The sequence below is a fragment of the Plectropomus leopardus genome, chromosome 18 (assembly GCF_026936395.1).
Source record: "Plectropomus leopardus strain MGB_pleo_1.0 chromosome 18, ASM2693639v1, whole genome shotgun sequence".
Lineage (NCBI taxonomy): Eukaryota > Metazoa > Chordata > Actinopteri > Perciformes > Serranidae > Plectropomus > Plectropomus leopardus.
Window position 1 is genome coordinate 12,756,527 of NC_142193.1, and position 26,916 is coordinate 12,783,442.

At 38.8% G+C, this 26,916-nt stretch overlaps 1 protein-coding gene and 1 long non-coding RNA gene across 2 annotated transcripts in view; both read left to right on the forward strand.

Moving 5' to 3' along the window:
* Window positions 1-26,916, forward strand: part of LOC148186445 (uncharacterized) — a 185,568-nt gene that overhangs the window by 139,903 nt on the left and 18,749 nt on the right. The gene's annotated exons all lie outside the window — the stretch shown is intronic.
* LOC121957095 (uncharacterized) lies at window positions 23,738-26,091 on the forward strand. The gene is made up of 3 exons (XM_042505607.2): window positions 23,738-23,898; window positions 24,255-24,363; window positions 25,397-26,091. The coding sequence occupies exons 2-3, from the start codon at window positions 24,260-24,262 to the stop codon at window positions 25,821-25,823; spliced, it is 531 nt and encodes a 176-aa protein (XP_042361541.1). The 5' UTR covers window positions 23,738-23,898; window positions 24,255-24,259; the 3' UTR covers window positions 25,824-26,091.

Sequence of the window (26,916 nt, forward strand, 5' to 3'; positions counted from 1 at the left end):
TAATTGAGGATGACATCATTACACAAACCTTTTGTCATGCTTGCTGCATCCATTCCCCGCATGCTCCTTCTCTGGTCTCAATCTCTCAGTGTATTGTCTTGAACAGAGCTCCCTTTTCAATAAATCAGTCAACCCATTTCCCAATTTCTTTGTCTTCATCACGGCCAAGAGAAATGTAACATTACCCTCAGGAATCAATTATCTTACAGTTGAATTAATTAAAATAAAACTCCTACAATACAATAATGCAAACAATGCATCAGTGGGTGGACGTTTTTATTCAGCTCTTCACAATTCTTACTTAATGGCATTTTTTTTTAAAAAAAAACATTACTGCAGGTTCAAGATAACACAAAAAGGTTAAAAGGCATATTGTTTTTCTTATAAAATCCTCTGCAAATGAAGTAATTTTAAGGACACAATAAGTCTTTAGAGGACTGATTTAACAATTAGAAGTAAACTCATCCAGAAAACAGCCTCAGCCGCTCGTTAACAATGGTAGGGTCATGTGTTGCAGCAGTCTAAAATGTGCCAACTTTACTCGAAGCAGAGCCAGATTCCAATGGTAGCTGTCACAATCAAACAACTTTGCTTTTCGCAACCTTGAGCCAATAGAACACAGCTGAGAGGAAAATGAAGGATTATTGAACAAGATGAGAGATGCCAAAACATGTATTGCTCCAAATCAGTGGAAAACATCAGGCAAATGGCCCTACTGCCAGAAACCACCTAGTTCAAATGGTAAATGGACTTGCATTTGTATAGCACTTTTGTAGTTTTCTGACACACACACATTCGTACACTGGTGGCCAATGTTACCATGCAAGGCTACCAAACAAATTGCCAACTGCTACGTAGTGAAACATTGAAACACAAAGCCATTGGGAGAAATTTGAGCTTCAGTATCTTGTCCAACGAGGCTTTAACATGCAGACTAGAGGAGCTAGAGATACTGCCAACTTTCTGATTAGTGGATGCATACACTACCTCCTGAACCACAGCTGTCCTGCTTGAATGATGTAACTCGATAAAGTGCATTGTGAGTGGTTATCAATATCATAGCAATAAATTAAGGTTCCAGCTATATCAACCAGTAGGTTCAGAACGCTGTTAACAGAGCAAGAAAGTCTGCATTGACAAGTGGTTGGTGTGTGTCAAACAAACACAGGACTTTTGCCCAAGAGACCAGAGTTTGTGTCCAGTGTGAAACTGAAAAGTCATCATTTAGCTGTGACATAAATCAAAATGTACTTATTTTAAGCCAAACCATAATGTTTTTTTCTCTAAAACTTACCATGTTTAGTATTGGTGCCTAAACTTAACAAAAGTGAAACATAACAGACTGCTTCTAATGCCATAAGGCATTTAATGTGCTGATAAAGGTGTTGTGTTTGTGTAGCAGGCCTTTCTCATCCATTTCAATGCACTGATGACCACTCATGCTTATTTAATCATGTGATATCATTTGAATTTGGCGCACACGCTAAAAATGACCATTTTTTAAAACTCAGAGCTTTCCAAAATCCTGGAGGGTTAAAGGCCAGTGCCAACAGCCATTTTTCGTGCCATTTACTATATGTACATGATGCTTTCTACATGTTTATCAGCTTTTTGTTATGAAACAAAATAGCTTTGTCCAATGGTGTTTTATATCCAGATAAATGGCTTGTATCTCTGATCCTCATCAACACTTATTTTATATTATAGTCTTGAGCCAAACCCTATTTCTACCCACGCAATGCAAACATATGCATTCATCCATGTAGCCAGATCATAATTTAAATTTGACAGCATCACGCGAATGCGGCTAGACATGCAAAGGAACAAAACAATGTAATACCCTTAGATAATCTCCTCCTTCGGTGCTCAACCATTGGTGGAATATGTAGAAGAAGAGAAAAGGCGAGTTGTTTTTAGCTTAACGAACATTCACCTCACTCCCTCACATCTGGGAGAGTCCAAATCCCAGCGGGTAGCCACTTCAGGCACAGACACGCTGAGCAGCACGGCCCAGCAAGACCAATACCATCACAAACAATGAGTGAGGCCCCACGGAGCACACATGTGGAGAGAAGGTCACAGAGCGTGCTGAACCAGCTGAACACAAACAGCATCATCCCGCCTATCTGAGACCACATCTTGTAGAGCTGCCCCTGGTTCAGATTCTGGACGTCCACTGGTCGCTCCGTGCCTGTCTGGATATATTACTGTCATTCTAGCACTGTGTGGCCTTACGCTCACTTTAATGAAAATGTATGGAGACATTTAAGCTGCATGAAATCTATTTTTCTCACAGGCCTTGAGAGTATGCGTCCATACATTTTTCATGCTCATCAGCAGTGTTTTCCCTGAATTTGATATGTTAATCCTGATTATCTCAGATGTACTTCAGGGAAGCTGCTTGGATTACAACCCCACTCAGACACATCACAGAAGGCTCGATGTCTTCAAGTATGGCTCAGTGTCCTCAAGTATGGAAGCCTTGAGTTGTTGACATTGAGTCATTACAGCTTTGAGCTGCATTGAAACCTTGAATTTTCATTCTTGTCTTAAAGTAAACATGTCTGCTATAGTAGCTATAGGATCTGTTGCATGCGCTTTTCTTTGAATCATATCCTCGTTGTCTCCCACATAAAAAGGTGGCACATGGCTCAAAGCATCCACCACAACGTCTATAACAATGTCACCTTAGTTCAGGAATACTCAACTTGGTTTGTTTTGGGGCCAGGGGCCAGATGCAGCAGCCCCATGCATGTTTTTAGGATTTTTTGAAGGATTTTCAGACTTTGCTAGGATTTTAGGACATTTCTAGTATCCAAGGATGTTTTCAGGATTTTGGGAAGTTTCTAGGATTTTAGGACATTTCAAGGATTTCAGGACATTTCTAGGATTTTAAGGCCTTTGTAGGATTTTAGGACATTAGGGGCTTAACTGGGACTTTTTTTTCTAAGCAAGAATTATTTTAATGCTGTTATATGCACTCTGTCATCTTATATATAGTAAAAGTACAAAGACACTGCCCAGTGTTAATAATCTATGTGAATTAGTAAATGATTGGGGGGCCAGATTTGGCCCGTGGGCTTTAAGTTGCGAATCACTGCCTTAGTTCCTGCATTGCTGACGGTATAATCATGGCCTCTAGAGGGCTTTGTCATTTGAACATAAACATATCTCATTTTGAGGCATATAAATATCTATATACTGTAATATTAGGGCTTGGAATCTCTAGGCACATCCTGATGTATTAAAATGTTTGATTTCTATACACAATTTATATTTTCCTCATTGTGTGGCTACTTGCTACTTTAAAAGCACAGCATATTTGTAATGATCAATAATTAAAAGAAACTTTCATTCCTTCAACTTCATAAAAGCCAATTAAATTCTTCTGTATGCTAACTTTAAAAGAGGAGTGACAGTTGGATTGTGTCCATCTCTAGTTACTATGTGTAAATCTGTCCACCATTGTTATAAAACAACAGAACTTTAAGCTCTGTGTTATTGTCCCTCGAGAGTTGTTGATGTCTCTTCTTACGTCATCATGTGCACAGACATTTACCTTTTAAGTTTTTCTTTTAGAGAATCAAGTACTGGAGATTCAGCTGGGAGTTTCATGGCTGTCCAGGCCTTGGAGGTTCATCTAACAGTGTCAATGCAGAGAAAAAACTGTCCTGAACCCCAAAGCCCTGAAAAAATTTATCCCACTTTACAGCACTACCATGCACATTTCAGTCTCATATCTCATTCATGTGATATTCACTCCCCATACTTTAAGAAACTGCTGCGTGAGCGTGACAGCGTGTGAGCAAACAGTGAGTGTTTGCAGCACTGAGCACATCTAAGCAGGTGCTAAGGAAACATCAAAGGTGTTGTGGGTATGCTCAACCCAAATGCTCTCCACAACAGATTTGTCTTGCAGGCAAAGCACAGACTTGACCAGTAGCCAGTTTTTTTTTATTAATATCAAAAGAGGTTAAACTTTAAGGTCAGTTGTATTCTTTTTTTTTTGTTATATGCAAATGTGAAAAAAGTCCCCCTTCATTCCAAAGTGCAGGTGTTTAACAAAGTGTCAGGATCCTGCAGCCTGACAGCACAGAGATGAATCTCCCATTCAAACACAAACTGCGCTGATGTGTGGATGTTATACACCCAATCAACCGTCCCTCCTTTTTTCCTCTGCCATGTGAGACAGGTGCTGCTACGTGCGGCGTAGTGGGACTGAGTGGCATTTTAAACTGAACTCACCATTCTTACCTGCACCTGCATTGTGTCTCCAGAGCAACTGCTTTCCCATTTAGCGGCTGACAATATCCAAGCTTTCTATTCATTTCCCGTCTTTCAGGCAGGAGGAAATGAATCACAGGGCTGTCAAGGAGAGGCACAGGAGCAATAACAGGAGTGTGAGAGAAAAGAAACTTTGATATGTGAGGTTTACTCACTCTTTATTCCTTACGGACCCTTGGGGTATGTTATGGGACACCACACCGCTCGACTCTGGCTGCTAAAGCTAACAGACCTGCAGGTGTAATTTCATCTGCCCATCTTTTTTTTCATCCCTGCCTCAGCCTGCCTCATACGCTCTCTCTCTCTTTCTCTATTTGCCACCTTCTACCTCTCTTTTTCTTTCACACAGGCTGCCAGGCTGTCTGTCCTTTGTCACTTTCGTTTAAATCACAAACATGCTGCTGATTCTCAGTTCAGGCTGTTTAAGAAAATACATAATTTACCTCAATATTTAAAGCATCATTACCTCTGCAAACCTAAATCACACATAGAACCTATGCTCACATCAAGGGTACTAAAAAACAAATCATTAGTTGATATCGTCACACACACACACACAATAATGTATAATGGGACCTGAAAATATGATGTGTAAATTTTTAATGAAATTAGGTATGAGATATAAATTAATTTGTCCTGATAAAAAGTGTAACCTTTGACCTGTTGGTATAACTAGATGAGAAATCAGACAATCACCAAAATTCATAAGAATCTCTGTCTGTGAATCACAAATGACTGCACCAGATTTCATGGCAAAACATCAATTACTTACTTACTTATTACTTAAATATTTCACCGCAGCCCAGTGGCCAGTTGAAAATGTAGGCATTGTATGTTCCTGCCAAGCTGCAGACCACAAACAAACAGCAAAGCTGGTTGGGATTTGGTGAACTGTCACTGTTTTTGCAGCTAAGACAATGCCACAATAGGCAGTAGTTTTTTATTGAGACATATCTGCATTTCCTGCCAGGATAGTGTCACAAACGGCCTTTTTTTTTCTTTTTTACTGAGACATTGCTGTGCTTTTTGTTGTGCGGAAAGCAGCTGTTTCTCATGTCATTGCTGCATTACCTACAGGGATAGTAGCATGAAAGGCACTTGGTTTTATGGACACATCGCTGCATTTCCAGTGAGGGTAGTGTCTCAAAAAGTGGGGTTTTTTTTACCGAGACATCCCTGAATTTTACAGCCGGGGTGCTGGCACAAGAGATTGTCTTTTAAATGACACATCGCTGTGTTTCCTGTCGTGATAATGTTTTGAAAAGTGATTGTTTCTTCCCTGAGACATCACTGCTTCACCCACAGGGATTATGCTCTAAAAACCAGGTATTTTAAGCCAGAATGTGACCTTTTCATAACTATAAACAAGTGGTTTTTTTGCCTAAACCTAACTCATCGCTTCAACGTTAATGCAACATATCCATAGTTTGCAGAAACAGACAATGCCAACATTTTTCTGGCAACTGATTATCCACTCCATATGCAAGTTTTGGACTGATGGGGCGACATTGCCGTCCCAGAGTTACCTCGTTTCTGTAGCTAGAAAGACACCACATGGACAAAGGGGTGGAAGGTGGAAGAAGTTTAAAAAAACAGCACTGCACAATTGTGATTAATTAGCTGCCCATCACAAGGGTGAAGATAGTCGGCACAGACATATTGCCTATTAGACCTGAATAGGAAAGATGGAGTGGGGGCCAAGTGAGGTGTCTGAGGCTGATGGCAGAGGACAATTCACTACAATGTATCTCCGATGTCAAACACAGGCCAGAGTCTGCAGCACCTCCTCCTCCTCCAACACTACCACACAGCTAAAGAAAAGGGCAAGGTATACTTATACTCAGCTATAAAATACTGTCTTTGATATATGCAATGAATACTTTGTTTACTGATAATTTGATATGACCAATACTTGTAGCTTAAATACAAGTTAGTTTACAGTGCTTGATTGACAATAAGGTGGATGATAGGGACAATCTATTATTAATCTAATATTTACACTGTAGAACATTGTTGGATTATACATCCTCTACACATTTCTGAATAACTTGATCTCTTAGTTATGACTCGGAACATCAGCCTCTCTTTGTATCAATATTTCAACTGAACTGCTTTGGATGTTTCTTTTATGGTAGCTTGAACATTGTAAAGCATGTACACAGTAGATGTATGTGTGTTGTATGGTAGAAATGATACAATATACAGAGTGGAGTGTCTGGAGCTAGTATTTTTAATTAATTAAACTTACAGTAAATATTTCTGATTTTATTTTCCGACTATTTGATATGATGACGCTCTTTATACTTAGTCTGAACAAGTAAAAATCCCCAGCAATGTCATTCTTACAGTTCCTGGCCACCACACTGCATGTTGTTCTCGCTCTCCCTTGACAATGTGTTGGTGTGAGTTTTATGGTGGAGCCTGGTGCTTCACTTTCTCGAGCTCTCACCTCAGTGACGATACTGATATTTTAAGGTCTGCCATCTGCACAGGTGCCAAAACAGCCCTGGAGTTCTATACTGGATGTCTATGGATCCGTCTCTGATTATCCCCCTGGTTCCTTTGGCTGAAAAGATGGCCCGTCCACTCTCACACTCACACTCACACACACACACACACACACACACACACACAAACACAAACACTTAATGATTTTTTCTGAAGTGAACAAAACAATTAAGTAAAGCCTGCAGCATCAAAGTCCTCCAGATAAAGCTCAGAAGCCTGTAGGGAGGTGTAGTGGAGACTGCAAGACAATCAAAGAAATCAAACGGCAAGTGAGTAAAAAAGCACTGCGTATTTATTCTCTAGCCTCAGGCATTTATAAAGAGGTTACCTCTGAGGAATCTCTGCGTGTTCTTTGTTGAACACCTTTGTTCTCCAGCATAAGCACGAGCTTTGAATAAGAGGCTAAAGACCTGTGAAACTTCGCAATCTCAATCATCAGTGAGCGATGTTGCACACAGTTTATCTGTCCTGAAAACACTTAAGTTTCTTTTCTAAAAAGAAGTTCATAGTTATGTTTTCATTCCATCAGTTTCCTCTCTGCTCTCTGCGGCTCTGTAATATGCACCAGTGATTGTGAAAATACATAAAGGTACATTTGATAAGAACCTAAGGGGAAAAAAACGTGCAGTTATTTAGAAGATGAAAGAGAGTTTACAGATTTTCTAAGAATTACATGTACATTCTTTAGAATTATTTTACAAAATGTATTAACACCACTCTCCAATGTAATTAAAATGTAATTTTAATTATATTTTTGAGTAAATCAAATACATCAGGAAGTATTTATTGACTGCACTTTGTTACTTTTTGTCTGTTGCTACTATCACTTCATAATGGCATAATCCTTTCAAGCAAAAATATGATTGTAAGAAGAACTCCCATAATTGTTAGGAAACCATAGGACAGAAACCAAAGAGCTGCATATTTTTAGATTTTATTTCTTTTCTAATGAATTGTTACCTTATGGCCATTGTGGTCCTGTGACAGCTGTATTTCTAGCGCCAATCCGACATCCACTCCTGGAAAGACCTTGTTCTGTTTTGTCTATACCCAAATAGCTTCCCTCACAGTGTCTGCATCAGCTTTATCCTGCAGATCTCAGGGAGAAACACACAAACAAAAATGAGCGAAGAGCTGTTTCAGTACCTCTGTGTTTGCTGTTTAACGTTTTAAAATACTAGAATAACTCGGATCATGTTCACACCCACCAATTAATTTGTATGACTTTTACACACCCATGATTTTTCTGACCCGGGGTCTGCCTGGCAGTTGAAGTCATTTGTTGATGACTAAGTAGGTGATTACGCTATCAGGGAGATCAAGCATGCAGGGGTAATCCCTCAGTTTTAGTTTTGATGCACATGTTTTGCTGTTGTTTTTTGGTGGAATAACAAGAAAGTTCCTATTTGGAGTTGTGACAGAAAGTAATAAGTATCTCACAGATGTTAAATTCTGCAGAGGATAAAGATGTGAACATGCACTGAAGAAGAGGTGAATGGAATGTGTTTTTTTATTTACTGGAATTGACCAGATTCATTACAAGTCACCATGAGAAATAAAAGTTTAGGTACAGTATATTGATTGCACTTGAGATGAATCACAGGCCCAAATGTAGCCTGAGAGCTGCTTTCTGCAGCTCATTCTCAGCTCACATAGACCAAAGTCTTCGCCACCAAATCCTGCCAGCAGTAAGGCCAGCGTGAAATTATGATGGCACTAAAAGACTCTTGCATACCATGCTTGCATTCTTGGACGGATCACTGTGTGCGTGTGTGTGTGGGCATGGCGCATCCTGTGCACTCCCACCCTCCGACTGTATTATACCATTTCAAAATCTTTTGATAAAAAGAAAAAACGGTTCTCCATTTGTGTTTACATTTGATTATACTGATTAAAATGTGGGGCATTATTTAGTTGTGGCTTTCACAGCTTTCACTGTTATCGATTCCAAGGGGATTGGTTGTGACTGTCAATCTGCAGCTGATCTTTGAATGCTCTCTAAAAGCCCAAACACACCAAACACACATCAAATAGTTGTGACAAAGGTATACTGTTGCATTACCTGACATTGCCTGTGTCTGGGCTAAAACGTTGCATATGAACACAGGACAAAGACTACAGCCAACAGCTAAAAGCCAACAAGCACGCTCTCGACCTGCATGAGAGGAAATAACTCAATATACCAACAGTTGGTGGTAGTCTGTATTCTTCATTCCAAAAGGGAAACCTAATGACCAACAGGGTGGATTAGAGATGCTAGTTATCCAGTTAGCACATTAAATACACAATCCAATGTTGATGTTGAAAGACATGCACATCCCAGTGTCTATTTATTTTTTTCATCATGAGACCCTATACTGTAAGTTACAGTATAGGGTCTCATGATGAAAAAAATAAAACAAATAAAATACAAAAACGAACAAACATTGAAAGACATACAGGAATACAAATGGATTGATTTCCATACATCAGAGGGGAAAAAATGTGAGACACCAATGTGTCACACAGAGAAACAATATTATCCAAGACAGCCCAATAAAACAGCAGCAAAGGTTACAGCTGGCTCAGTCCCCATAATAAGGAAATATCCAATTGGAGCTATGATTTGGGAGAAAATCTGTTTATTCATTTTTTATTTTTTTGGCTTCTGTGCCTATGAGATCATCTTTTCTGGACAACATACAAGTTTAGCCAAACTCTTCGTCATTCTCTAAACAAACAAAACACATGTTTCATAAACCTCTTACATTAAATGATAATTTGTTGTTAAGCTAATTGTGCGATCACAGTGCTGCACATTTGTTTGATGAGTCAGGTTTGCTCGTTGCCAGCACTTCTTGGATCAATCTATTATATTTTCAACCTCTGCCCGTGTTAAAAGATATTTTTCTGCTATTTTCTGCCCATATGGAAATGAATTTCTGTTACCCTCAGAAAGTGGGACATTGTGTTTGGATCTGAAGCCTGAGAGCCACCTGATTATTGCTGACTGGGAGCATTGGTAGATCAATGGCCCTTACTGGTCATGTTGGTGTCTGATGGATGGCTTGTGATTTCTCTATTAATTAAATTGACAGAAAGTATTCTTGCATACAACTTGCATACTGTGTTTGGGGAGGCAGATTGTTTCCATCTCTGCTTAATTGTGAATCAAAGAGCTTCTTCTCGCCCATTGTGTGTCGGGTCATGGGTCAAACTGGAAATAACAGCTCTCTGTGTGTGCGCAGCACGCACCTTGGACCACAGCTAACCCCATTTTAGAGCAGATTGAGACCCGCTGATCTCTGTGTATGCAGCATTTTTGGCTTGTTTGTGACATTTTTACAATCGGTGAGGCAAAGTGGGACTAGAAGGAAGAGTTGGGCTGAATGTGTCAATTTGGTGTTGCACATTTCAAGTAAGAATGCACACTGTACATGCTTGCTCAGTGTCACTCTTTACAAATCTGTGAAGCTGATTATAATCAAGTCCATAGAGAGGTGTGTATTAATAAATGGGACTGTATACACACCTGTGTGGTAGCCGCATTTGAACTCAGTTTGGTTTTGCCTAAAGAATCCAGAGATGGAGAGTTTTCATGTGGGCACACACTTTGTTAGGGACCTGTGTCAGAAGAGTTCATGGTGTCAGTATCGATGCCACCTTTTAACTGTACAGTTTGTTTTGCGGGTCATTAACAAGAATGAGCCTTTGGCCTTAAGGTCTCTGTTGGTTCTGCGGACTGTTCCAATCAATACTGTGGGTGTGTTCATGAATGTGCCAACATCTGAGTGTAGATGAGTGTTACTGGTCTGCACTTGTTTTTCCTGCAGATTTGTGGGTGTTTAGTTAATAACAATAAACTTCATTGATTTTTCAGCGAAATTGTATGTTTCACTATTACTATGCCTGCTGCCAATACAGTATGCCAGTGGTGTAAGAAGTATTCAAATTATACTGAAGTAAAAGTAGTAATACTGCACTAAAGTGTAGAAATACTCTGTAACATGTAAAAGTTATGCATTCAAAATCTTAGGGTTTTTTTTGGCTTTTATTGCCTTTAATGGATAGGACAGTTTAAGCGTGAAAGGGGGAGAGAGAGAGTAGCAAAGGGTCGAGGCCAGAACTGAACCCGCAACCGCTGCAGCGAGGATACAACCTCTGTACATGGGACACCGCTCTATCCACTGATCCACATGGCACCCCCATCTATTAGATTAAAGTACAAAAGTATCGGCATCAAAATACTTTGCAGCTGGTAAAGGTGGGAGCTAATTTTACTTTCTTTGTATTAGGGCTTGGCAATATATCAATTATTATTGGTATTGTGATAGGAAACTAAATATTGTCTTAGATTTTGGATGTCGTAATATCGTAAGTCTTTTCAGAGTTTTAAAGGCTGCATTACAGGAAATAATAAAAACTCACCAGACTTTTCTTGCTGCTCTATTATTTGCCTTTACCTATTTAGTCATTATATCCACATTACTGATGATTATTTATCAAAATCTCATTATGAAAATATTTTGTGAAAACATGAATATCTATATTTAGGCAAAATATTGTGATATTTGAATTTCTGCATATGGCCAAGCCCTACTTCATATACTTATATCTGCAGGGTAACTTGTGAATTTCACCAAGGGATCAATCAAGTCTTATCTTAACTAGAAAATATCAAAAAATCATGTGTTTATTGATAATGCTTTGTATCACTAATGTGAGTCTGCAAAGTAAACAAAATATCAAATAATTTATGAAGTAAAGTAATATATTTGCATGTGAGCTGTAGTATACTATAAGTATAGAGTAGCATAAATGTACTTAATTAACACCCATGATCGTAACATCTCAAGCTTAATACGATGTTTGTCCGATGACTCTTTTAGTGTAGAAAAATTGTATTTTAAGTGCACAATCTGATACGAGAGCAGTTTTTGACGATGCATAAATTTCACATTAATGCACAGTAAGTATGAAATTAAGTGTGAGTTCTGAGAATTTTAATTCTCAGGTTGTGACTCACTTGGATGTCAGCCTTTTGCTGCAGCATTTAATGCTCATTTCTTAATGTTTCTTCTTCTTTTTTTTTTACATTGACAATGCAAGTGACACTTTGAGGCGTCCTCTAAAGCTACAGAGGGATGCTCTAGATCAATATCCTGACTACAAAAAGCCATTACTGCATAAGCGTCCCCCACCTGTGGCTAGAGATGGTTCTTGTTAACCCAAGTTCAGTTTAGATTGAAGAGGTAAATCCTGTATTGGAGCATGGAGGGACTGAAATGACACCTCTGACTGTACTAAAAATGTATGCGATCAAAAACAAAAGCTAGTTTTGCACCTCTTACACATCAGCCAACAAAAAAACCCTCCGTCTGGCCAGAGAGTGTGTGCTTCACTCTCAGTGACAAATGACCTTGACACATATAAGCAGCGTAAGTACAGATAGACCCACTCACTTAATCAAAGGCGCAAAAGAGAAAAAGGGTTAAGGGAAAGAAAATAACCATGGAAACACAGAGAAAAAAAGCCATCCATTGCTTTGTGCCCTTTTAAACTGTCAAGTAATGATTTAGGATGAGGTGGGGTGTGGGGCACACTCCCTCACAGCTAGGCCCCATCAGCTCAGGAAGAGGCAAAATAAGACAGCAGGGAAGGCAGAGAGCATAGAGGAGGGAGTGTGGGAACATAAGGGAGAAAAAATAAATCCATATCCATGCCTGGATGCGTCTGTCCGGCCCGTCACTCCGGATTCATCGTCAGTCAAAAGCAAAATGTCACACCTTTCATCTGTTCACCCTGAGCTGCGGACTTTTAATTGCACGGATAGAACATAGTTTGATCGAAGTGAGGCCGCGGCAGGGATGGGAGCGAGGTTTACTGGGAACAGGAGGGCCAGGTGAGGGGCGATGGCAGCCAGCAACAAGACAAGAAAGCAATAAAACTGATAAATGATGCCAAGACACACAGATACGAGACCCCCCCCCCACCCCAGCTACCACCACCACCACCTCCACCCTCTCTCCTCTCACAACAGCCCTTCTCACAAGCACACCTCTCCAGTACCAGCTGCAGCTCAAACACCCCCCCCACCCACCATCCCTCCATCTCCTCTCTGGAGGACTGGACAGCTCTTATTGAGCACTCGTCTGTTTACAGATCAACGCTTCCCATCGGGTTTTGGATCAATGGGATTATATTTCTTATAAAGCAGGACGGAGCAGAGGAAGGTGGGGGCGGTAGGAAGGGCGGCGCAGGGTTGTGGGTGTGTGAGTGAAAGGCAGAGCATCGAGCCATCAGAGAGGCTGCACGAGAAGAGTGTTGGAGGATGTGATGACAGAGCGACGATTTGGGGAAAGAGTGGGGCTGGGTGAGGGGGGAGAAGGGGGGGTTGAACAGAAGAAAAGCCAATGCCTACAGATGGGATGGAGGGTGGGGAGCTTATTGATCTCCTGTCCGTCTTCTCTTCAGAAGATCAGTGGCAAACAGAGGCCCTGGTGTTTATCATTTAGTCAATGCGAGGATGAGGACGTTCTGTCTGGGGATATGGAAATGTATGGCAAACTCTGCAACACAGCGTGTTTGCATGATGCAGATATTGTCCCAAAATGTCTTTGAAAGAAAACGCTGTCGCAAAGGGCAAAAGTCAAGATGTTTTTCGGAAAACACAGCAAGCTGTTAGAGGACAGAAAAGCATTAAATATTCACATTTGTTAATTAGCAGAATTGTGGCAGAATGAGCCCGCAATGAGGCTAACAGATTTGTTTTCATTTCAGTCTTTTGACATGCTGTTGGGGAAAATAAGAAAACACGCACACACTGGGTTCATCCCAGTGGAATTTCAGTTTGTGTTTGAAATCTCTTTTTGTTGCACGTGATGTGTATGTTTTTTGTGTACGTGCAATCTGCTCTCCAACAGCGCCTTGTGTTTACAGGCATCAGTGTGTGAGTTTATGTACACAAAGTATGCTCCCTAAAAATTATTATAAATAGAGCAAAATAGTCCATCTGCCATTATACAGATCACTAATACAGGGGTCGAATGTAAGGGAATGCATGGCAAAAATGAGATGGAAAGTGCTTACTTGAACAATGAATGATGAATATGATGCATATATTTGCATATTTATAGTGATCAAATGCTGGAGCTTCAAAAGTTAAAGATTACACAAAAAAGTGTTTAAATCACATCGAGCTGTGAGATGGAGAGAGAGTCTGAGAGACAAAGAGAGAGAGACTCCTTAATTACTGGCAGCTCTCCAAAATGAGCCTTCTAACCAGTTTAGTTGTTGGCTGGCTTTTAGTCATTTTGATGTGTATTGTCTAAACCTTTGGAGCTGTGTTTTCACTCCCTTGTCCCCACGAGGTGACACAAATGTATTCCTATTGCACACGGCGATATTGATTTTTCTTAGGTGGGAGAATTAATCCGCTGTGAGCACAAATCATCTTTGAAGCAGGCATTTATTCCCACTCTCACCTCCAGTGCAACACCCCGGATGCGTTTTATCGCGTGGTAATTTGAGCGGGTGGATGCACTGGCATGCTCTGTCAACTTAAAGCCCCCCATCTTCAGTCCTTGCCCTCTTGAAAACACACACCAGCCTACATAAACATACACGCTTGCGCGCATGCATGCGCAGACACTCGTGGACACGCAGATTAATGTCAAGGACTTTCCTATTTAGAATTCTAAAACATTATACATGCAGATTAAAACCACATTCCTCCGTGCACCTACTCTGCTGTGGGATATTCTGCGGGCTTGTCCCTTTTATTTCCTCCCCTCTTCAAAGTGGCACCAAATGTAATCCTCCTTAATGGATGTGTAATATTTACACTTATACCATAATCGCTTAAACATTCATTTACGGAGCCATATTTGGTTGTTCGTGTCCCTGACAGCCTATTCATCAAAAAGTAAATGTGCAGAACCTCGCGCCCCCTGCAGCAATCAATCAATATGCTCCTCTCCCGGCTACCATCAGTGTAGATACGTCTCAGGCCAAAATTAATCACTGTGAAGTTTGCATAATCCCCCTCTGCCCCCCCCCCACCCATTACCCCACGTTTGAGAACCTTTACCTTTGAAGACCATTTTGATGACTGAAGGGATTAATCAGAATCTCCCATTCTCAAGGCTGATGAAATTGTAAGAGTTTATGCGGCGGTAATATGATGTATAAAAAAGAGGGTATTTATATTCAGTGATTGGATCTAGTTTAACTGATTGTCTGGAATTTTACATTTCTACTTTTGAGAAACTGCACATGGCCCTACATCATAAAATCCTGAGCGATGCTGCCTTGGGCCATGAAAGACTGTCGAAGCATGCAGGGTTTCATCAGACAATGTGAAGTGGTCATCTTGTGTATGTAGGAAATAAATTAGAGTATCAAATTGAATGGAATTAATTTCTTTTTTTAGATTTTTTTTCAAACTCAAAAGAACCTGCTAAAATGAAATGTTCTCATGATAATGTGCACCTGTTAAATGTGCAATAATTCTTGATGTTTACGTGCACAAAACATTTGCTCAGTTTGTTTGCTTGTTTGTTTAATACAAAGTTAATGGCAATAGTGGCAGTATAAATCAGAGTGCTATGAAGGAAATTCTACTAGATATACTCCAATGCAGTTGGTAAATACTGTAGTGCCCTGTGGGCCATAGCAAGACCCCCAACAACAATGTAATTCCCCTGGTGAAAACTAAACTTTTCTGTTTCATAATTTAAATTGAAGCCTTTATATATTTTTTTAAAATAAATCCACCATAGATATAACTGCAAAGCACCAGTACATCACCATAAATACAACCATTTATCATCTAACATTGCCCCCACATGAAGAGAGGTATGCAAACAGGGGTGTCCTTGCCTCGTTCTACACCAGGCTATTGGTACAGAGCATGGTGCTAAAATTGAGTGTAATTAATTCACCAGATGAATAATGTAAATAAACATATAAGGGATAATGTACAGCAAGCGGGGTATTATTGTGGAGGTATCTTAAATCACCCTGAAAAGGTTCATTTTGCAATGAATGACCTACATGTTGTTAACTATTCTGCTTATGACAATGCTTGTTCCTAAAAAAATATAATATAATAATATTGATTTAAAAATGATTTTGTTGATTTAAAAATGATTTTACTGCTTTGTTGCATCTATAGAAGTGGTCTGTTGTTTAGATGTAGCAAACTGTTGAATGCCATATTTGACCAGTGAGAATTGAGTATTCAACAAAGCCCTGTAATCTAATAATATATAACGGATTTAATTAAAATAAAACAAGTCTCCTTTAAATTCTAAAACAGTTTAACTCCAGGGCTTTAGCCTGTGTGACCATAATGCAAATACAGTAGAAAGCAAAAAACAGTTCATGTCAACAGTACTTCAATGAACCATAAAAGAAGCACACCACTATTTATTGTGTGAAGATAACCTATAACTGACCTATAAACTTAACGCCTTACCCCCTAAGCCCTAAGCTGATATGGCAATTATGGTCTTGAAGTGCAACACAGAACATACAATAAGATATATGAATGTGCGTTTGCTGACGTCTCAGTTTGCTGACGTCTCGGTTTGCTGATGTTGGTTGCCATGTCCTTTTGTTGCCTAAACATAACCACGTTCAGCGTAATCCCACCATGTCCTTGTGTTGACATCATGGTAGCAGCATCCCGGGACAAAAAGAGCAGACGCTGAAGGATACCTAGAGTTTAATATGTGGATGGGGAAGTCCACTGCAAAGCGGCGATCTGTGACGAAGGGGATGAGAATGTGTTTGGGGAGCCTACGTGGTGCTCCCAGAGTGCCCCCTGGGTAATACAGCTTATGTAAGCTCTGTCTACCGGCATACAGATATTTATGAACACCAATATTTTTGTCCATTTTAAAAAATGATTCTGTTATTCTGTTAATGCTGTGTTGCGTAAACAGATGTGACTCCTCTATGGGCACCCATATGGAGATAAAACAGAGAATGACTGACAACAGCAAAACATAGTTGTAACAATATAAAATATATCTTCATAGGAGAACTTATAATTGTTGACAAATACTGCACATTAGCAAATACTTTAAGTGTCATTATAGTATTATAGTATATTTGTTGTTAACCTTTTAATAAATGTTAAAATGCTCTTTATAAATGCTTAATGGGTGAACTAAAAGCAAGATAAATATCTCTCCATCTTCCCAGATAGTTAATGGGGTAACAATTTCATACTGATTACCTTTAAGTCATTGTCATTATTATCACAACATTACACAGTATTACACATTTTAATAATGACTAAGTTTATTATGTGTACCTCAGAAATTTGAAACACAAATAGAATGTAATACTGCATCCTGGAAACAAACAAACCACAGTGACATGCCCTTTTCATCAGGTACCTTGTTCTTTTTATACTATTATGCAAATTGTATGAAAATAAATACAAAATAGTAAACAGTATCCTGTGCAAGTCCATAATGAAAGGCAAAACAGGTTTGCATTTGTGTGTGTTGTTGTTACATACGTACATTATGGGGTTTTTTTCATGTTGAAGAGGAGTATATTTTCTAAACATTTTTATCTCATAGATAAAATGCAGTATGGCAGCTTGGGAAGGGCACTGCTTTATAAAATGATTGGTCTTAAAAGTGGCAATTAAAAAGCACTGCATCAAGAAAACTGTTATCCGGTATGACAGCAAAAAATGAAGAGATTAAGATGGAGCTAAAGTGTGCTTACGAGAGAGAGGTGTCACTAATGTTACACATCATTAGAGCTGCAAAGTGGTTGACTTGCAGTGCAGAAAAAAGGTTTAAATGGGAACATGAATGTGTCCATAAATCATAAGGTGTTAGTGTTTAAAGCAAAGCTCACTTTACAATTACCAGATTTTTAAAAAGCATTTATATCTTTCATGTGCTTCATGCACTGCTTTGTCTCCACACAATTAAATAGCAGCAAGAATGTAATGAGCAATGCATGCTGTAGTATAAAGTCATATCAGTCTCAACTCAGTCTGGCACATCTGCCTAGCGCCAGAGGAGCAATTTACGATCATGGTTGTTTTTCCACGTCCTAAGTGGCCAATTTTACATCCCAGGGCTCCATAATGTCGATATTACATTTGGTCGTGAAAGAGTGTTTCTGGGAAAAGGTCAAAAAAAGAGAAGAATCGTACATCAGGCACTGGAAGATGATGATTGTGATGTGTGTCTGATAATGGATATAAGAGGTAGGAACATGAAAAACAAATGCACATATTACAGGTTACACACACACACACACACACACACACACACACACATGCAACAACAACAACAACAACACATGAAATCCAAAAGTCATCTTACTAAAGTGTGTAATTGTTTAATATCAGACTTCTTAATTATGCTGCCTCTCATCAGAACTAAGCAGGGCATTTTAACAGATTTGTGCATTTGTGGTATTTGTGTTTGTAAGTGTTTTATTGTCAGATATGCTGTTCAAAAAACAATCCTCTAATATAAAAAATGCTACAAAATGCTCTAATAAACGCTACGGGGTCAAGTTGTAACCATGTAAATTGAAAATTAAGGATGATAAAATAATTCAGTGAAGCTGAGTTAATCTCCTGCTAAGAATCAGTGTGGGAGCAAATTATTACCTCTGGGTATTCAAATACTGATTTTCTAAAATCCACCATTTTTCAGTGGTATATTAGGTTCATACAGTATTTGACTTCCTCGATATATATGAGTGGAGGAGGCTGCTTTCCTGTTTTCTTCTTTGTGCCGTGAATCAGAGGATTTCTGACGTTTGATCTGAGGGCAAATATCACAAACCAGATTAGAAACCCTGTGACAGTCTCATTTTTCTACACATATTATTACATGCTATCCAAATCATTTGTGAATGATTTACTGACGTTGGCATGGCAACAGCTGCTCCATCCTCCTCATTCCTGCTCCTCTCCATCTAATTCTACTTAGTGATTCATTTTGCTGTTTACCAACATCTTCTGCTGTCTCACACATGCTATTCCACACCTGCCCACCAGATGTCTCCAGTCTGTCACCTAACACATCACCCGCTTTTCATTGCTGATTAGTGTCAATAGATACTAGTTAGTCTTAAAGGATGGCCACACAGGGCTATCGTCCAATTCTCCTCTTTTGTGAACTGACTGAAATTACCAAGAAATATTTAAGATCTGGTTGAAGTCTTTGAATGCTTTCTTTCTGATTTGTTCCTTCCTTGGTAAAACTTTAAAACAATGCTGCCTGAGAAATTGTGATATGTGGTCTCATGGTGTTTTTATTACTGGGCATGTGCAATATGTGTTTTTATTACTGGGTGAGTGCAAAAGGTGTCGTGTGCAATGCGTGTAATTTGTACTAAGTGAAACCGTGACTATGTGCAGTTACATATCTGGTGTTGTTTTTGTTCAGGCTTTTGTGTTTTTAATGTCATGGTGTGAAAATTTCTTCTGTTGTAAGTTTGGAGACTTTGTCTGTGCAGTCCAAGACAAATTTCTCCTGCAGGGACAATAAATATTGTATCGTATCATACACTAGACCATCCTTTACAAAAGGAAAGGAGATAATGCCGCCCCAGGACACACAGGACACGAACTATGATTTTATGGATCACAGTCCGGTTCTGTTTCACCCATCCACCTCTCCTCCCTTTCCCCCTGCTCTGACTTTCTCACTCTTTTTATCATGTCAGTCATCAAGTATTGCTGCGGATGGGTGTATACTGGAGTTACATGAAAGCTGGGTGTGTCTTAAAAAGACGCTTAAGGGTGCCTTTGGTGCTTATATCACCGCCGAGGGTCACGACAAAGCATCAGTATGGTAATGAGAACAGGCTGGACAACCATTTTGTTTCACCCTTGTGACTGACAGCCTATATTCCTTTTTTTACATTTTAATTACAAGTTTGCGAATGAAGTAATATTTTTTACTGAGTTGTCTGCTTATATTGCCTGCATGAAATATCACGGTGAAATCACAGTGAAATGTCTAAAACACACTTTAGGTAGTCCATCTTAAGAGTAGTCAGATTCTTTTAGGATTGCAATTGTCTTTTCTGATGTCTTATGGACCTCCTTCCTTTCTTTCCATCATTCCAAATTTGCTAACTGTCAATTTACGTTAATGAGCAAATGTCACTTTGTGGTGTGACTGCTGCTTTACTGCTTGTTATTTAGTATTTCATCCTTTGTGCTGATGATCTATTCACTTCTCATTGCTACCTTTAAGTTTGCATCCGACAGAGTAAAAACTGTTTTCACCCTGCCAGCTCTTTCTACAAAGTGTGCTTCTGGGCTCAAGCATTGTGTTTGATTGTTACAGAAGTGTAGTTATCACACATAGTGGTTACAAAGTAAACAAAAACATGGTAATTCCATCAAGGTGTTGATTGCGTTGCAAGCTTTACTGTTGTGTAAATATACTTGCTGTATCTGAGCTATTTTTCGTGCACTAAAGCCATCGCTGGTGACAACATGCTGACATTACACTTCACTGTACAGTTTAATCCAGGCTGAATAGACAAAAGCATACACAAGCAGTCTAATGTAAACAGAATGTTCAGTAATATTAAATCTTATATCTGTTCAGCTGTTATCAGATTTGGGGTCAGTGGTAGCTGCTACAATAGTCTGCATGATTCTGACAAAATTATTTACATTTTTGTTGTCAACAAACCATTAAACTGACACTTACTTTCCTCAGGTCAAACAGACAGAGAGGCATGTAAGTGAAGGTGTCCTACAGACTAAAAAGCAACATGACTGACATGAGGTGGAGATACTGATACCGCAGCCACTATAATTAAATCTGGTTTCCTCTGTAGCATACATTTATCTTTGTCACTGTAACACTTTAAAAGCCTCAGTAACTTACGAATAAAGATTACTGACATTCTGTCTTTTTGTCACCTTCTTAATTGCCTCTTACAAACTGTTCTCAGAAACTGCAAAGATAACTCCACAGTGTGATTAAACTTTACACACCTGCTTAATAAACTGAGGAGGAAATTTAAATACATTATGACATAAATAAGTTGAATAGGTTCTTATGCATGTTACCGTGTAGGTCTTGATGTGTTACAGTAAATACAAAATTAACTTATTTTGTTGTTTTAAAATCCATTAAAGTGCAGTTCAGTTTTTTCAGTGGATTAGAAATTGCCAACTTTACTATTTTTAGATTTCTTCCTCTACTGATGCAAACCTGAGTGTACAAAATCATTCTTGACGGACTCCTATGAGTTTGTTTATAACTCTTTTTAAATCTTCTCCATAAGACTTATGAAGCTCTTGATGTAGAGTATTGTGCCTATGACTGTTTGAATGCAGCCATGCCCTTTTCACAGAACATAATGAGGGGCATGCTGAATATGTAATGTTTGAGAGAGATTTTCTGCCACGGTCACTGGCTAACCATCAGAAAGCAAACATTAACTGACAAAGTCTGTGTAGTGCAAATGTATTTTTGCAAATGCATGTTTGGTGCCATCTGGTGACTTCAAGCATTGGAGTTGAAGGATTTAAATCAAGTTCCAGGCGCCTGATGTATGGAATAGAACAGCTGCCATAATATTACTTGAATTGGTTGGTGGTATAATGAATACATCTCGAAACACTCTAAGTTTGCAAAACAAACTTAATTGGGAAGACCCTCAGGCCCTATAATCTTATGGATAAATATAACACTGCAGTGTACCATGCTGCGGTTACGTAATGCATTGTTTTTCCTAAGTTGCTCCTGCATGGAAGAAGGGAGTGTCTCCTCTTCGACTCCACACTCCAGTGGGAGCAGAGAGAAAGAATCAGTGATCCAAGAGTCTGATGGTGTGTTGAAATTTGTGAAAGCTGTAGGGAGGTTCCCACAGGAATTTGTCACTAACCATCACCTGCAACTACAACAATAATAAGTTGAGCAATGCTCGGGGGATTGAAGTTACATTCCAAGCGAGTTAGAACATGAAATGTTCCATAAAGATCTGATCTGAGCTGCAAATTGTCCTGTGGGGCAAAGATCATTGAAAAATGACAATCATTTAGACTAACAAAATAACAGTTGAAATACTGTTGAAACCACAGAGGAGATAATCTGACAAGATTTCACAACAATGTGTTACATTGAATTAAAATTTTAAGTAAAATTGTTTTTCTTGACATCATCATAAAGGTCCAGTGTGTAGAAATTAAGGGAATCTATTGGAAGAAATGGTTCATAATATTCATTACGTTTTTATGAGTTTATGAATAAGCTGTTACCTTAGAATGAACTGTTTATATCAGCATATGGAGCGGGTCCTCAACCACGAAGTCCACTATTTTTTTATATAGTAGCCCAGAATGGGCAAATCAAACAAAGACTCTAACAAGGGCCATTCCCATTTTTTGCATTTTAGCCATTTACCTTTTTCGGCTACTGTAATTCTCCTACACACTTGGCACACAGAAGAAGTTTAAATTCTTCAACCTCACTGCTAGATGCCACTAAATCCTACACACTGAACCTTTAATTCCTTATTAATCCTCCATGAACAGAGGTGATATCAATACTTTGTTTCTGAGGTGAAGGAAATTGTGCTGACACACAGATTTTGTCTCGTTAATATATTAATTAGTTGATTCACTTACCAGTATTATCAAAGATGTTTACTATATCTTTTGATGTGTTAAGGTTTTTCTTCTCAAAATGTATGTTATGTAATTAATGTCATCTCACAAAAAAAACCCCAGAAGATTATTAGGATTTTAGGAAAGTTAATCAATAAGAATATTGTATAATACGAAAATGTATTTTTCTTTTTATATGAATTGCAGCTTTTATCCCACATATAAGCCACATTAGTACTTAAAATATTATACTCTAGTATCATTGTTAATAGTTCCCTTTAGTGAACATGATTCCTGTTATATTCATACTTTTATCTGTGTGTAACAGAAAGAAATGTAAATCACAGGTGAACAGAAGAGGCCCGAGAGTGGAGCCTCGGGGAACTCCATACATGTTTTGTCCATGCAGATTTGTCAATAACAAAAAGTGGTTCTTGCCCTGCAGACAGGACCCCTTTGGGTCTGTGCCAGAAAATCTCAACAATTTTTCAGACAGGCTAGTCTGTCTTGACTGTCTGGTCTTTCGACATATTGTTAAGGTAGTAACAACCAGGATGCCTCTGCTTTACTTTGTCTGTCAAAGCACTAAGTAAAATTACTGTAATCAAGAGTTAAATTTTTTTCATGCAGGGACGGCTATTGGGACTGTAGTGTTTCCCATCAGAGCAGGGGACTCCCTGTTCCTGTAAGCTAAATAAACAATTTAAAAACCTTCTCGGATTAACTGAAAAATGCATCACAACAAAGCTGAAAACAGGGCTGTGTTTCTGACGTCATGAAAAGTAATCTGTATAGAGATAAATGGTTCTCACAAGACAGCCTCACAACAAACATTACGATCTAAGAGAATATGATGCATTGCATAATGCATGGAGTAAACAATAAGCACTACCTTAAACATCTACATTAGTAAAAAGGCAACATTAATGCAGCAGTAATATTTTTCCAGAAACCTCATATATAATAGTATGAAACTGACAGGCAACATTTAATGCACAATTAATACTTTCACTTTATATACTTTAGTGCATTTTGCTGATAACATATTTTTACTGAAGTAAAGGTTTGAATACAGAACTTTAACTTGTAGTGGAGTCACAATTTATTGTCACAATTTATTTATTAGTACTTTTATTTAGGTAAAGCGTCTCAGTATATGTTGCACAATTGAGCAAATATGTCCTATGTCCGGAAATAAGAGGATGTTTCGGGTCTTGAATAAACCTACTCATGTTAGCAGGATAAAGGTTAAAAAAAATTAATAAATAAAACAAATTAGCTCACATCAAGTTTGACAAGATTGAGTGTCTCTTTTGGAGACAGAATTTTCCATCAGGGATGGTGTGTGCTTACTTGCCTACTGTGGACACGCCCGTGCTTGTGTTGGAACAAGCACTGCGGAGGTGTAATCACACAAGGGAGACTTCCCACCTCTGTGCAGGATCTGAGAGAAAGGAAACTTGTCACTGCCGTCTAACACAACTTGTGTGTCAAACTCCAAAAAGGTGATTTTAACTACTCCTACTATTATAACTTAACTGTGATCTATAACTTTGATTACCATGTACCAGATAGGAGCAGCTCTGATATAAGCTATATTAATACTTTAGATACACATTCTTTCAAACATGTACTGGTAAATTCTTGTCAAGAGTTTTGTAACTGAGAGGAGAAAAATCAGCTTGGTTTTTTGACTGGGAATTTGCTACAATAGTAAAAGATGTGTTTATTTCATTTGAGTCAGTATAACTTTTATATATGTATATAACAGAAAAGTATTCATTTGCTGCACAATACCTGTTGAATGATGAGCTGTTTGTGGATTTGTGGTTCTAAGCTTTCAGTCTTGTTCTTCTTGCAGCCAAGATGCCAGAAACAGCAGAAGCTGTGTCAGCCACTCTCACCACCAACAGAAACTGCACCATAGAAATAACCAACGTCAACAGTAGCTACTGCCTCATCAACCCCAAGTAAGTTTGTAAATGTATTTACATGTAATCATGTAATAGTGTTTCAATGAACATAGAATTGATAAAAACCAGATTGGATAATAACTCAAAAATGTTTCCTGAAAAAAGTACAAATTAGATGATGATGTGATGAAAATGTATATGTATGGGAAAAAAATAATTTTCTTCTTCACTAAATTGGGTTCTGTGCATTTTGGCTCAGTCTATTAGTCACCAGCATCAACGTTGTTTTCTGCACTTAAGAGATACTATCTTAAGAGATAGATTCTGCATAGTATCGTAGCTTGTGTATGTACTTGAGTTTGATTGGTTCCAGGGAGAAGTATTCATTTTCAAAAGGCTTAATGTTTTGCTTTGGAGTGTTTTGAGATTGCAATGCCTGATTACAGCTCTAAATAAGCACCCTGATACAAGCATACCTTTCAGAAAAAGTACTTTTTTTTCTCTTTCTCTAATAGTTGTAGGAAAAAGCATACATTTTCAGCATAAAAGTCTAAGTTGATTTAATGTGGTTATACTGCACTTAATTTCAAGTAAAGCAGAAACATGAATAAATTATTAGATTTGGTCGCCTATTTCTCAATCTGCCAGCATTTTCCACTTCTGCTAATAAAATAAAACAATAAAATAGTTAAAAATTGACCCACGTCCTATGGAATTTCCACCATGCTTCTACATTTATCTAGCTGTGGCAGGACAGACCATATCTTGGATGGGTGGTTTTCATGTGTGACATCACTTTGCTGAGAACATCCACCTATCCATCATGCAGTGACACACACTGCCTCATTGCACATCGCATGCAGTTACACTCACTGTTGCTTAGAAGTCCGCAGCAGTACTTGCACAGTCACACTCCATCCATCAGCATAAGGAAGTTCAGGTACCCCAGAAAGCCCAACACTTGAAAAGTACACTGACAGTCTCCAACAAAACTTGCAAAACTGTTGTTTTTCATCAAAAGTCGAGGAAGTGTGACATAAAAGTTGATTGGTAGTGATGCTAAGGATTTATCTCCTGCTCTCTTTTACAGGGTGTACATGTCAAGTGGCTTCTGTCATCACCCGCCCCAGCCTACAATTAACAATAAAACTGAAGTGTGCTCCTTCACCAAGGACGACAACACTGCCACCGGCGCTGTTGGCCTGCTCACCTATGACCTGTTCTGTATGCGGAGCCGGGTTTGCTCAAAGCGCATGGCCATCATGTTCTCTGTGCCCTATGATCGCAACCTGTACAAGAACCGGCTGGCTATTGGTGTGGTTGAGCATACCCGTGCCTGCGACAAATCTCTGTACAACCAGCTGTATGATGGGAAAGACCTGACTGACTTCACCCGCTCTGACACACACGGCTGCGGGCTGGAATACAAAACTGAGCATGTCGAATTAAGGGCTACAATGTCTTCTATCGGCAAAGCCATTGTAAAAGTGGAGCTCTATGATAAAATGGGTCGTTAGAGTCTGGGTTGTTGTGTCTTTTTGCACTCTGTTGCTTTTATACCCTACAGAATAAATAAACTTCATTTGATTTGACTTCTACTGTCATCTAGAGAAACATCCAGAGGAGAGAAAGACTGATTTTGCTGTCATCTGTGTTTTGTGTCCACTGAAAGATATCAATATCTGACAGCTAGCTCATTGATTCCCCATTAGCTTATTTCTTGGGCTTATGTATATTGTACACTCCCTTTGTCTTTGATTATGGTAATAAAGCATTCAGACCCAATGCTTGTGTTGTGTGGGATATGTTTTCACTCAGTATGCTTTCATTATTACTGATGAACAGTAATCATTTTTTAATCTCTTAGCTGGATCCATCCAATTCTAATGAGCAGCAACAGATGGAATATCTGCATAGATGTTTTTTTAATCGGCACGATAACAATATTGTTCTTCGCTGGCTGTGAGACTCTCCATCTTGCAACAAAGTGTGTAGTTCTTGTGTGGCATTTGGAGTGCAAGAATTCCCACCAAATGAAAGAATAGCTTCAAAGATGTCTGTCTCAACTTGTTTAGTTTATTCTTATCACTGTTGCACAATACCAGATGACTGAGATTCCCAAACCACCTCAGTCTTTCAGTAAGTCACTCTGACTGTGGCTGCATTTACATGCACACTAATTTTCCATTATTATGATTATTATTACCTTTTTCTGAATTAAGCACATTCATATTAAGACATGTGATATGCCAGTATTAGTTGGGCTTTAGAAGGGTTCTTTGGACAGAAGAGAAGTCCACGTTTCTGCTTTGAAGGAGAAACACACCTACTTTTAAACATTGCGACAAAGTTAAAAAGCAGCAAATTTTTGGATCTGAGCATATATTGCAAGTTCAGCCTTTTTGAGAGGGTGGGTGATGGAATCAAAGAGGGAGGCTGTGTTTTCTGAACAAGTGCGTCACTGGCAGAAAACTTTGAAAAACAAAAGCTGTTTTAAAGCATAAAAGCAAAATGACACAAGCAGCTCCACTATTACATATATTGACTTGATAAACAATATGTTTTATATGTTCATTAATGAGTATTCAGGGCTACATATAAATGGGAATA